Source organism: Salvia miltiorrhiza, chromosome 2, assembly GCF_028751815.1.
Source record: "Salvia miltiorrhiza cultivar Shanhuang (shh) chromosome 2, IMPLAD_Smil_shh, whole genome shotgun sequence".
Taxonomy (NCBI): Eukaryota; Viridiplantae; Streptophyta; class Magnoliopsida; order Lamiales; family Lamiaceae; genus Salvia; species Salvia miltiorrhiza.
In genome coordinates, this window is record NC_080388.1 from 54,918,271 (window position 1) to 54,930,892 (window position 12,622).

At 38.4% G+C, this 12,622-nt stretch overlaps 2 protein-coding genes across 3 annotated transcripts; both read left to right on the forward strand.

Moving 5' to 3' along the window:
* Positions 1-3,396: 3,396 nt before the first annotated feature.
* LOC131010347 (probable 1-acylglycerol-3-phosphate O-acyltransferase) lies at positions 3,397-8,959 on the forward strand. Its single transcript, XM_057937833.1, has 9 exons — positions 3,397-3,896; positions 3,980-4,216; positions 4,600-4,646; positions 4,829-4,947; positions 5,059-5,219; positions 5,827-5,936; positions 6,014-6,113; positions 8,335-8,458; positions 8,615-8,959. Exons 1-9 carry the CDS (start codon positions 3,694-3,696, stop codon positions 8,738-8,740), a joined length of 1,227 nt encoding a protein of 408 aa, XP_057793816.1. The 5' UTR covers positions 3,397-3,693; the 3' UTR covers positions 8,741-8,959.
* Positions 8,960-9,416: 457 nt separating this feature from the next.
* LOC131010366 (uncharacterized) lies at positions 9,417-12,322 on the forward strand. Of its 2 annotated transcripts, none has more exons than XM_057937863.1 (4): positions 9,417-9,556; positions 9,956-10,982; positions 11,115-11,340; positions 12,101-12,322. In XM_057937863.1, exons 2-4 carry the CDS (start codon positions 10,455-10,457, stop codon positions 12,103-12,105), a joined length of 759 nt encoding a protein of 252 aa, XP_057793846.1. In that variant the 5' UTR covers positions 9,417-9,556; positions 9,956-10,454; the 3' UTR covers positions 12,106-12,322. The 2 variants fall into 2 exon arrangements, with proteins under 2 accessions (XP_057793846.1, XP_057793845.1); XM_057937862.1 differs by lacking the exon at positions 9,417-9,556 and adding an exon at positions 9,589-9,725.
* Positions 12,323-12,622: the final 300 nt, after the last annotated feature.

The following is a 12,622-nucleotide window of genomic DNA, read 5'->3' on the forward strand; positions in this document are numbered from 1 at the left end:
GGGTTAATTAGTAATTTAGGGCATGGATAGCTTTGTATGATAAGGGTGGGCATTTTTCAAAATATGAATAAGGAATGGGGCACTTTTGCCTATTAACACATTATATTTTGTGATGTTGAGCTATTTCCACAGCATGAGTTGGTGTTCCTTAAATTTTTTTCAGAAAATGAAATTTTATTACCCAAAGTTGCCTTATTTTGTTCTCTATATCTCTCACTCTCACTCTCGCCGCCGCTGCATTCTCGCGTTGCCTCTCTCTCCCTCATCCCCATCTCGAACAGCTGCCGTATATTCTCGGCCATTCTGGTCTCGATCTCACCGCTTTTGACTTCATCTACTCAAAAAGTTATCCTTTTATCTGAAAACAATAAAGTCTTGTTAAAACGGCACTACTTTCCCCACCTCTTTCTGTAACCTTATATGTGTCATTCCTAATTTGATGCGATAACACGACTCGCAAGCTGCCGCTGCCGCTGCCACTTTTCGAGTTGGTTGCCATCTCGCGTCTGCTCATCTTATTTGTTTACGTTTGTTTTTAATTTTCTGAATCGCTTTGTTTACAAATTTGAATTTTGATGCTTCCACATACAACACTATTTTTTCGCTCTTGATTTGTTTTCGATTCAGTGAGAAGAAAATTGTGCATCTTGAGTTTGGTTTGGAAGGAAATTCTGAAGAAAATTGACACGAAAAGCACTCAATTAAAAACACAGCTCTCTAATTCATTATAAATTTTTATGGTTGATGATGGAGAATATTTGACATGAATTTTTCTGGAGTAAGAGCATCCGCATTGGGGTTACATGATAGCCTACTTTATGAGGGGGACCACATGGTGTAAAGATGCTGCATTGGGGTTACATGATAGCTTACATGATAGCATTAGTTTTGATTTTTTCATTTTTCATTTAAGTTTAATTTCATATATTTAAATTACACAATTTACTTCAAATTTAAATTGCATTAATTTTGAAATCCTAAAAATTACATAAAATTTAATAAAATAAAAACAAATCCTACAAATAACTATTCCGGCCCTAGAGGTCCGAAACGTGCCCAAACATGCTCCATCAAATCATATTGGAGCGCGGCGTGCAACTGCCTATCTCGGAGAAGGGCATCTCTTTGGACATATTCCTCGAATGAAACTGGGGTTGCTCAACCACTCTCCGTCGAGTCATTGCTAGACGCCCCATGTCCCGCGTCGTCATCTCTCCAATTGGTTGCTCCTTCACATTCGTGCTCCACAATCATGTTGTGGAGAATGATGCAACACAACATGATGTCCCGGAGGTGCTCCAAGTACCAATTCCGTGCGGGACTGCGAATGATTCCCCACCGAGCTTGAAGGACTCCAAAGGCACGTTCGACATCCTTTCGTGCCGATTCTTGCATCTTTTTGAACCTCGCCTCCTTCTGATTTGTCGCCATCGGTGGACTCTTGACGAAGCAACGCCACTCCGGATATATGCCGTCGCACAAGTAGTAGTCCATCTGGTAGTAGCGATGGTTCGCCTGAAAGAGCACAGGCGGGGCAGTTCCATCCAACACGTCGGCGAAGAAAGGCGACTGGTTGAGAACGTTGATGTCGTTGTTCGAACCAGCGACACCGAAAAAGGCATGCCAAATCCACAGATCGTGGGATGCAACGGCCTCTAAGATCAAGGTTGATCACCGCGTGTATATGCGCCGTGCCACGCCTTAGGGCAATTCTTCCACCCCAATGAATACAATCAAGACTCTCGAGCATCCCGGGAAATCCGTGTCGCGCTTCGTGCATCTGGGTAAGGCGTGCGATGTCCTCCGGCGTTGGACGGCGCAGATAATGGGCTCCAAAAGCCCAGATGACCGCCTTGCAGAACTTCTTGAGGCATACACGCCCGGTGGAGTCGGCGACTTTGAGATACTCGTCAAAAGTATCCGCACTGACGCCGGTGGCTAACTGGCGGATAACCGACGTGCATTTCTGCAACGGGGAAAGAGAGTCCCGACCTATTGCATCAGTGGTCATCTGGAAGTAAGTATCTTCACCTTGAACAGCCTCCACGATGCGCAAGAACAGCTCCTTCTGCATTCGAAAACGTCGTCGGAAAAAAGTAGGTCCGTACGTCGGATTGTCGTTGAAGTAGTCTTGCATAAGACGTAGATGGGCTTCCTCTCTATCACGGTGGACGTAAGACCGGGGACGTTTCGCACGTCCCGCCTCCGGCGCCGGCTGGGCGTAGATGTGAGCAAGCAGTTGCTTCTGCAACTCTATCTCCTCCATGATCGCATGAGCTACACCGTTGGATGAATCAGACGAAGAACCGTGGTCGTATTCCGCCATTGTAAGAAGAAAAAAGATGAAAACGCTTGAAGGAGGAAGAAGAAGGAGTGAAAGTGAAAGAAAAAGGAGAATTGTGGAGTGAAAGTGAGGAAGAAGAAGGAGGAAGATGAATTTATAAAGAGAAGAAAAAATAAATAAAAAATAAAAAATTCGAACGGTCAAATTTAGCACGGAAACAGAGGGGTCAAAGCTGCCACAATAATTCAAAATTCGATTTTTTTATAAAGGCGCGTGTAGAACACGTGCCTATTTTCAACCGTTGTAAGGGCTACACGATTGAACGTGTAGCCCTCGTGTAAATGTTTGCTGCATCGGTTACACGATATCAGCCTTACATGAGTAGGCTGCTATCGTGTAAGCGTTGCAGATGCTCTAAGCATCGCAAAATATACTTTGAATAACATGAAATACTATTTTTAATTGAGTTATAAATGATACTTTTAATAACATAAAATGATGCTTTTAATGTATGCAAATGATATTTCATAAATGATAGTAATAGTTTTTATAAAATCAAATGATACATTGTATAAAAGCAAATGATACATTACAAATTATACTTTTGATAACAAAAAAGTTATATCTTTAATGTATGCAATTGATAATTTCGCAAATGATATTTTTAATACATGCAAAATTGCAAATGATACTTTGAAATTAAGTTAATGGATAATTATTGATTTCCACTTCTTAGTTTGATTAATTTGCATCATTAATATTTTTTATTGACAAATATTTTGGATTGAATCATTAATAAATTGTATATAAATTTTAAGTTTTATTTTTTTAATAAGGGGTTGTAGGCTTGTAGCTAACTAAAAGATATCTTTATTCGGCATATTAAAATTTTTATTTGATTATTCATTTTTATATTTATTGTTCATGTTTTTTCATATTGGTTATTTTAGTAAAAAAAGAAAAGAAATGTAGCGTTTTTTTTATTTAAAAGATACACAAATGATTTTCTTTTTTAATTTCTTAAAGATACACTAGTATCTTCTACAGTCGAATATATCTGCTTCATGTTTTCATATGAAGTAAAGAGTTTTGCGCGCTTTATAAGATGGGGATATTTCAACTCTTTGATCCATTTAAAAATAAAAGACTTGGTTGACAAGTATGGCGTATGAAATGGGCTCATGCGGCTTCGAATCTCATCTCAACAAAATCAATGCCAATGGAAACACCCACCGACCTTCCCAGACTCCATTCTATCCTTCTTTCTACCTAGTCAAAAATTATAGCTCTCATATTATTTATTCATACACATACGCGCTCGAATAATTGTAGAATATCTTCAATTTCGTTTATTCGTTTCAGTTTTCCGTGATCCAGTTGAGACACAGGCATCGAACTTTTTGAATCGTATGAGAATTGGCCTGCGACGTTGGTCCAAATTGCCGCGAGATTTAGTTAGCAAAATGTCGGAGGAAATCAGCTCATCCGCAGCAACCACCACGGCTGCGGCGGCGGCGAAGAGGCGCTCGCTCTGGCCCTCCGTTTTGCGGTGGATACCGACCTCCACCGACCACATCATCGCTTCCGAAAAACGCCTGCTCTCTGTCGTCAAGTAAGGATAACTGCAAAAGCCCCAATTTAGATTAATTATGCTATTTAAGTCGTAAATCGTGGGGTTAATTTTTGCTTCTCCAGAACGCCTTATGTGCAGGAGCAGGTCAATATTGGGTCGGGTCCGCCGGGTTCGAGAGTCCGGTGGTTCCGGTCTGCTAGCGACGAGCCGAGGTTTATCAATACGGTGACGTTCGATGGCAAAGAGGGGGCGCCGACGCTAGTGATGGTTCATGGATATGGAGCTTCTCAAGGCTTCTTTTTCCGTAATTTTGATGCGCTTGCGGCTCGTTTCAAAGTAGTTGCAATCGATCAACTTGGGTTAGTATGTAGTCGCAATTTGATGATATTTCTTGAAAAAATAAGTATTCATGTTACTAGTATCATTTGCAGTTGATGGTCGTTATAACTATAGGACTTGACATTTGATTGCTGATTTAAGAGTCCCAAAATTCAACTTGGTTTCTTTATTAGATTTCTCATTTTTGGCATGAGATTGCCTACATGGTGCACAAAGTTTGCTAGAAACTGCCATAAACAAGATCCTGTCAGCAGTTCAGAGTGGAAACTACCTTTCCTAATTATCTTGCTTTTTAATCGTCCATCTCTGTGAAGCAGAGATGAAAATAAGTTATCTTTGGAGTATAAAGCTTCAGGAAGATAAATGTTTGCAGACTCATCTTTTTATCTTCATTTTCGTGCAGTTGGGGAGGATCCAGTCGGCCTGATTTCACATGTAAAAGCACTGAAGGTCTGTTTTTCAAATGTACAACCACTCGGGCAACTATTTGACATAGAGCCCATTTTCAGTTTCTAAAGTGGTGTTGAAATGACACTCAATTCTTTCATTATTGCTGAGGAGAATTTATCCAGCTCAATCTGCATGTAATTTTAATAATGTACAAAATCTTTAATATTGATATTATGTTGTAGAAACTGAGGCATGGTTCATTGACTCCTTTGAGGAATGGCGTAAAGCGAAAAACCTTAGCAACTTTGTTTTGCTTGGACATTCCTTTGGAGGGTATGTCGCTGCTAAATATGCGCTTAAGGTAGATCAATATCAATTATCTTTTTTAAATATATTAATCTTTTAACAACTATCCACCTATAACCCAAGTCATTTGCTATCGTCATTGATACCATCTATATGTTAATTGCAGCATCCTGAGCATGTTCAACATTTGATTTTAGTAGGGCCTGCTGGATTCACATCTGAAACAGAACACAGGTCTGAGTGGCTTACTCGATTTAGAGCAACATGGAAAGGTGCCATTTTAAATCATCTCTGGGAGTCTAATTTTACACCTCAGAAGATAGTAAGGTATTTGTTATTTTCCTTATAAACTCTGTAAAAGTAAAACTAATACGCTAGAACTATGATAAGCTCTATGCTTCTCTCCCTCTTGAATTGTTTTGTTTGTTACACCTTTGCTAAGTTCTTTAAACTTGCTTTGAGCCATGATTTACAATCACAACATCTAGCCCTAGAAACTATTTAATTTTCTAGTGATGTGGGCCGCAATTAAATGTAATGGAACCTAGCTGCTCTACATGTGCGTGTGCTTATTGGGTATACCTTGCAAATCGAGATCACAGAACATGTCATATTTCACTTTAATCAAGTGTACACTTGGCAACCAGGAATACCAAGGTTCAAATATTGAGAGGTGAAATTTGTAGCATGCCTGTTTCTTTGGGATGTCATGAGTCATGATGTCTGATAATATCAGAATATTCATGTGGCTGTGAAAAGTAATTTCTTTTGTCTATACACGTGTTCCTTGTTAATCTTGCCAAGGCTTATTTTAAGAGTTTGAGTACTCATAGCCCCACTTATGTGAAGGATGATTTCGCTGCCTATTATGCTTCCTATTTCGTTTAGAAGTTTGTTCTTAAACGCTACCAACTTGCCTTCTGTCCTAATGAAGGGGTTTAGGTCCTTGGGGTCCAGACCTGGTTCGCAAGTATACCAGTGCTAGATTTGGGTCGTATTCAGATGGAAATATATTGAATGAGGATGAATCAAGATTACTTACAGGTATTTTTTGTTCGTCTCAATTAATATAAAGAATTACGGATTATTCTCTAATCTCAAGATGTTTCTTCTGTTGGAAGATTATATATATCACACTTTGGCAGCTAAAGCCAGTGGAGAGTTGTGCTTAAAATATATATTCTCCTTTGGAGCCTTTGCCCGAAAACCTCTACTGCAATGGTGAGTTGACTATTTCTTATGTCTTAAATTGGGTTAAATATGCAGCAGCACTCATGTAGTCATGTTTGAATCTTGTGGTCATTCATAAAAATGTTACCTTTGATATAAGATTGCATTGTACTTGAAAAGTTGCACTGCCTTCAGGTCATGTTTATTTTCCTTATTCACACTTAAATTTATCCACCTGCCACCTATACATCCAAACTGCCTACTCTCCTCTGACTCTGCTTTCACCCCTCACCACCTCCCCTCCCATAAGGAAAAACACTCTTTCTCAGCCATGGATGCAGTCAATTCCAAAAACTCCCCCGCCTCTATTGCCACCAACATGATAACTTCATGTTGAGAACATCACCTTCAACAAACCAATCATGAAAATCACTCTATCGCACAAAAGCATCGATTTATCATTCTAAGAGCTTCTTCAGTTGGTAGGGTTTTGGCTTTTTGGGGTTTGGGGGTGACATGATGGGGATTCACTAATGATGTCTATAGGAGGATTGGAGAAGGGAAGAAGGGCCTTGTGGGTATGTTGGTGAGGAAGACAATGAAAGCCCGCCCAAACGACCAGTCGAGCCGATTGGGCTTCGGGGCTAAAAAGCTCAGGGTTTTTGGGCTTTTTGACCTGCCTGATTTTTTGAATTATTGCTTATTATTTACTTATATAGTTATATATTATGAAAACTAAATAAAAAAGGAAATAAAAACAGATTCCTCAATTGAGGTAAAGGCGTAAAGCACATAAGATTGATTGGTTGGATAAATTGGATTATTTTTTGAAATTTAATGAGCCGATGATTGATATACTAAGAAAAGCATATAATGATACTCATGTCTTGCATTTGATATGCGGGATTCCATGATTGGAAATGTGAAAAGAATTATTTAAGAACATGAGAAGAAGGATATGAATTCTGGGTTGCTTGAATTTTTTGCTGATGTCCATCAAGTGTTAGATGGAATAAAAGCAATAAGCATGACGCATTCTTTGGTTCCTAAATATTATCATGGTCTATGAGATATTTTTTAATAGAAGTAAGTGTCTGAAGAAGTTGTTTCCAAATCAAAGTGATTTAAGAAAAGTTTATGCTGACTTTGGGGTTTTTTCTACCGGGTTTTATTATTTCAACGAGTCACGTGTGATAGATGCAAGATTTCATGAAGAACCAATGTCTTGGTGGACAAATCATGGTGCATCGACACCTTTGTTGCAAAGTTTATCATTTAAGCTATTAATGCAACCAAGCCTCTTCATCATGTTCTGAAAGAAATTGGAGAACATTTTCTTTCATTTAGAGTATTTAAAGGAACAAATTGACAGCTGGTGATCTTGTGTTTGTGTACTACAATTTTCGATTGTTGTCACGAAAAGAGAACCGTGTCCGAGCAACATAGATTATATCATATGTATACTTTGGGGGCAGTCCGCAAAAAAAAAAAAACAATTGTATACTTTGGGGGCGACTTTGTGTATTTTCTTCTATTTCTAATACAAGTCACCCCAAGCATCTGTATACCATTTTAAAAGGTTGCTACAGCTATAAATGTTGCCATACTGCTGTAGATGTCTCTTCTAACTGCTGCACAATTATATGTTGGTTCTGGGGAATCGAGTTAATCCCTGAATGGATCATTGCGGTTATCGTTTATGTGTGGTAGACTAGGGTTTTGCTTCTTGAAATAGGTGTAGAAATTGCTGGGTCGGTGGCAGGGGGAGAGAACAGTCTCCTCCTCTGAGTCATAAGTAGTGTACCACATACAAGTCTTCTTTCAAGGGTCTATAATCTCAGCAACATATCTCCCATAGCCATTTCATAACCTTATTCCTGGCGATACATTAGCTTCTATGTAACGAGCTGTCACCACCTGCCTCCCTCTGTGCTCTGTGGCTCCGCCTCTCTCTGTGGCCCAAAATTGAAAGATGAACCACCAAAAATGGGAAGGAGAGAAATTAGGAGAATGAAATATTGTCCCAGCAGATGAGAAACAATTTTAGGGAGACAGGAAGTAAATGAGAGATGAAAATGGCTCAGAGTATATGCGCACCTGGGATTAGAGAAAAAAACAATGCTGCAGAGGAGATGTTAGTTTTGTATTTTGAAAATTAGCATAAAAGACTAATTTGCAATTATTACAACATTTACATATTACAACGTTTGATCAGTATTTTGTTCTCCGTTTTACCATCTCATGTTTAAGAACCCCACTTTTGGGTACACAGTGCTTCTGAATGGAAGGTGCCGACAACATTTATATATGGCCATCAAGATTGGATGAATTACCAAGGAGCACAAGAAGCACGCAAGCAAATGAAGGTTCCATGTGAGATTATAAGGGTTCCTCAGGTTACTTTCTCACCTTTTGGCTTGTTACTCAGATGAGTAGAATTTCATCGTTTATATGTGTTCTCTTATCTTCTGCTCCCCGATTTAATATGGGTTACCTTTTTTATTTGATTGCATAGACGAAATATGATTTGGACTTCCTTGCTATGACTGCAGGCCGGACATTTCGTATTTATCGACAACCCCAATGAATTCCTTTCAGCTGTGTTTTATGGTTGCCGCAAGTTTTTCCCACACGAACAGGATAGTAACAATCTCCCAGAAGGCCTACAATCTGTTTAGAGGAAGGAATTGTAATTTTAACTGTACTACCAAATAAGTAACCATTCCATCACATTCATGAATTATTCAGTTGTAACAGTCATGTATAAGGTAATTTTAAAAATATAATTTGATGTATCCATTGTTAGCTCTGTGATCATAGAACAATCAACTTATGCTATTATGTACAGTCATTGAAAATATTTGAGATGTATATTACTGGTAAAAGTTTGTAGAGCAGTTGTGTTAGTTTGCATCGACATTCCTGTGTTTTAGGTTGATCTGCTTTGTAATGTTCCTGGACCTCATGTTTTGACTGGTTATATATCATTAATTGATTATTATATCCAGAAATTGAACCCCTTTTTTTAGGGAAAAAAAAAAATAGCTTCTATACCATATATATGAGAAAGTTATTTATAAATCTTGGATGATCAGCTAGATTGGAGTCGGTAGGGATTTTCTGCATATGCTGCGCAGATGCCCACAGCTTGCGAACTAATTCCCAGAGAAGACGATATTCTGCTGACACTATTTGTTATATGTGAGCTACACATTATTTTTTCTGTTGTTGGATAAATATATTTAGGGCGTGTTTGCTAGGGCAGTTAGCGCTAGACTGTTAATTAGTCTTGCGTATTTCCGTTGTTTGATAGTGCGGACTAATTAACAAAAGTCCGTTGGCTCGTTGTTATTCCTTAGTTCTTTCTAGATTACGAAACCAGCAAAGGGGATCGGGTACAGTGTCTGAGATGCTATATTACCTTAGACCAAAAATTCGAATTTCAATATTAAACTAGTGTTATCCCTTGTAGACTCTCCATTGGCAGCGAACATGTAAACTCGTTGTCTTGGCGATTCGATTATTTGGAGCTTCGATTATTTTCATAGAATTATGTAAATTATCATTTTCACAAATCGATTTCTCCAACGCAATTGAAATTTCTATGCCTTGTGTTGTTGGTTTCAATCTCTAGGGGGGTTTTTTTTGTTGCCTGAGTTCTTCGTAAGGTTCCACATTTTGTCTCAAAATTTTCTCTAGGGTTTCGATTGTTTGGAGGGTTTTATTTCGTTTTCTTCCCTTCATCGATATTATTTCCGATAATTTCTAACATGGATTTTGTTAAAAAGATGCAGAAGCTTGCTTGTTTACTCCCGTTATTTTTGTGAAATCATTGATGTTTGGGCTTACACTCATACTTGTTTATCTTCCTTTTCTTTTTGTTGATGAACAAGGTTGGGATCCTCAATTAGCCCTCGTGTGAGCTTCATTTGCCTCGTCAAATCCCTAAGGCAGCTAATTTTTTATTGAGTGAAGGTGAGGGTGTAATTCCTTTTTTAATTACTCACTATATATCGTGTGTTATTATCATGAATTAAATACTTATTACTCGAGTGTTGTATAAACTGGTAGTGGTTTGTTTATGGATATTTGTACTGATTACTTGGATGAATGAAGAGATGTCGGTTGGTGCTTGTGTATACCTGTTTAAATGCAATGCCTTTTTTGGTTTGTGATTATAGTAGTATCTGAATTGTGTTTGATTGGAACTATTGGTGTGTATTCCTATGTTTGTGATGGATAATATGAACTGGTTTATGAGGTGGTGATAGTATATTAGTTGATATGTACAAATGATTTGTTTTTTTAATTTGGGTCTTGTATGTGCTTGATCCATTTCGATTGCTGAATTGCATATTAACTTGGTGCCGATTGTTGTTGGGTTTATCAAAAATGAGAAACAGCAGAACTAATCATATGACACATGTGTCGTGGTTAATTGAGGACATAATGCGTCAATTTTTATTTCAACTTGTAGTAATAATCGAGGTACTTATTAAAAAGAATACACGAAAGCAAAAATGCAATGATTCAATCGAGCCATATGCTATGTTGTGTAAGATTCTCGACCAAATTAAACACCTAAGTAGAATGACGAGTGTCAGTGATACAAACAATATTGTAAACCTTAAGATGGATCGCAACACGTTTGGTCGATTGTGTAATTTGTTTAGACAACTAGGTTCATTGGAAGATGGGAGATATGTTAGTGTGGAGGAGCAAGTGGCGATGTTTTTATCTATCTTGGCTCATCATAAGAAAAATAGGGTTGTTTGGTTCGATTTTTGGAGATCGGGGCAGAAGATATCTTATTATGTCCACACGGTCTCGAAAGCAATTTTAAAGCTCCATGTTATTCTATTGGTGAAGCCAGATCCGGTCCCCGAAGAGTGTGATGATCCTAGGTGGAAGTGGTTTAAGGTAAGAATACCATATATTACATACTTTATGTTGTCAAATATGAAATTGTATAGGGGTTTTGCTATCTAGCAACTGCATAAATAGAAATGTACAAATTAACATTATGATATTATTGTTGTTTATATTTCATAGGGATGCTTGGGAGCCCTAGATGGTACGTATATTAATGTTTTGGTTTCAAATAGCGATAAGCCACGCTATAAGACTCGCAAGGGTCAGATTGCTACTAACACGCTTGGAGTTTATGACCGGAACATGAAATTCGTATATGCTTTGCCTGGATGGGAGGAGTCTGCGGCAAATTCTCGGATACTCCGGTATGCACTGAACAGGCCACATAGGCTGAGAGTCCCATGGGGTACGCCATTATACCGATATGCTTTATTTGTACATAAGTAGCATACATGTGTGGTAGTATAATCTTTTATGTGTTTGTAATTTTAATCTACGCAAGATCGATACCATTTGAAGGAATGGGGTCCGACATGTGCAAGACCGCAAAACGCCCAGGAACTATTTAATCTACGTCATGCGAAAGCACGTAATGCTATCGAACATGTTTTCGGCGTTATGAAGATGCGTTGGAGCATCTTGTGGAGTGCTACTTATTACCCGATCAAAGTCCAAATCAGATTAATAATGGCTTGGTTATTTCTTAACAATTTTATCTGGTCCGAAATGGCAGTAGACCTGATTGAGCAGCAGTATGACATTCTAAGCGACGTTGATAACAATGAGGTTGAAATAGAGGATTGCGTTGACACAATCGAATCATCACAAACGTGGAATGCAGAACGAGAGTCTATTGCCAACATGATGTGGCAGCAATATACGAGGGCAGTTTGAGTGCGGTGTCATAACCAGCAAAATATAAATATGTAGACTTGTGTAATATTATGGACATGTTACAATATGTGTTGTCTATTATGCTTTTTGTTTGCAATGTATGTTGTGTAACCTGATCTTATGACTAATATTTGTGAGGAAAGATATATTTGTAATTCAAGATGTTTGGTTTTTTGGTTATGCATTTTTGTTGTTTGCGGGGTGATATTATGCATTCTAGTTGTTTGTTGATTTTATGTTATTTGTTAGTAACTTGTTACTTGCTTGAACAGATTAATGAAAACGTCTGACGACATGATGTCTACCCCGCAATGTCAATGTGGCAAAGGACGAATGCTTTTGTTGAGTGGCGGGCTGGCCGCAAAGAACGCGGGCAGGTATTTTTATAGGTGTCCGGCGAATGGCAAGCATCCAGAGTGTTTTATGTGGTTTGATGAAGTACACAGGTATATTAATGTCGCCTCCTCAATGTCGAGTACATTAGCCTCTGGTGTAACACGCTCCACCGAGCAGCTTGCCATTCGATCTCAAAGCTCGATCTGGCATGGTCAGACTGAGATGGTTGTAGTATTTGTGTTTATGGGAATTGTAGTTCTCATGCTCGACGTCCTTCTCGGCTTCCTGATAGCCAAGCTATGTTGATCAAATTTGTTGGCAACTAACTAATGTTATGTTGTTTGTGTTGTTGAGAAGCTTTGGAATTGGTTTATAGTTTCATCTCTCTATTGTTAAGTGACTTTCAATTGATAGATCAACTGCATGACGTAGTCTTTGTTTTTCCTCATTTATTCCAT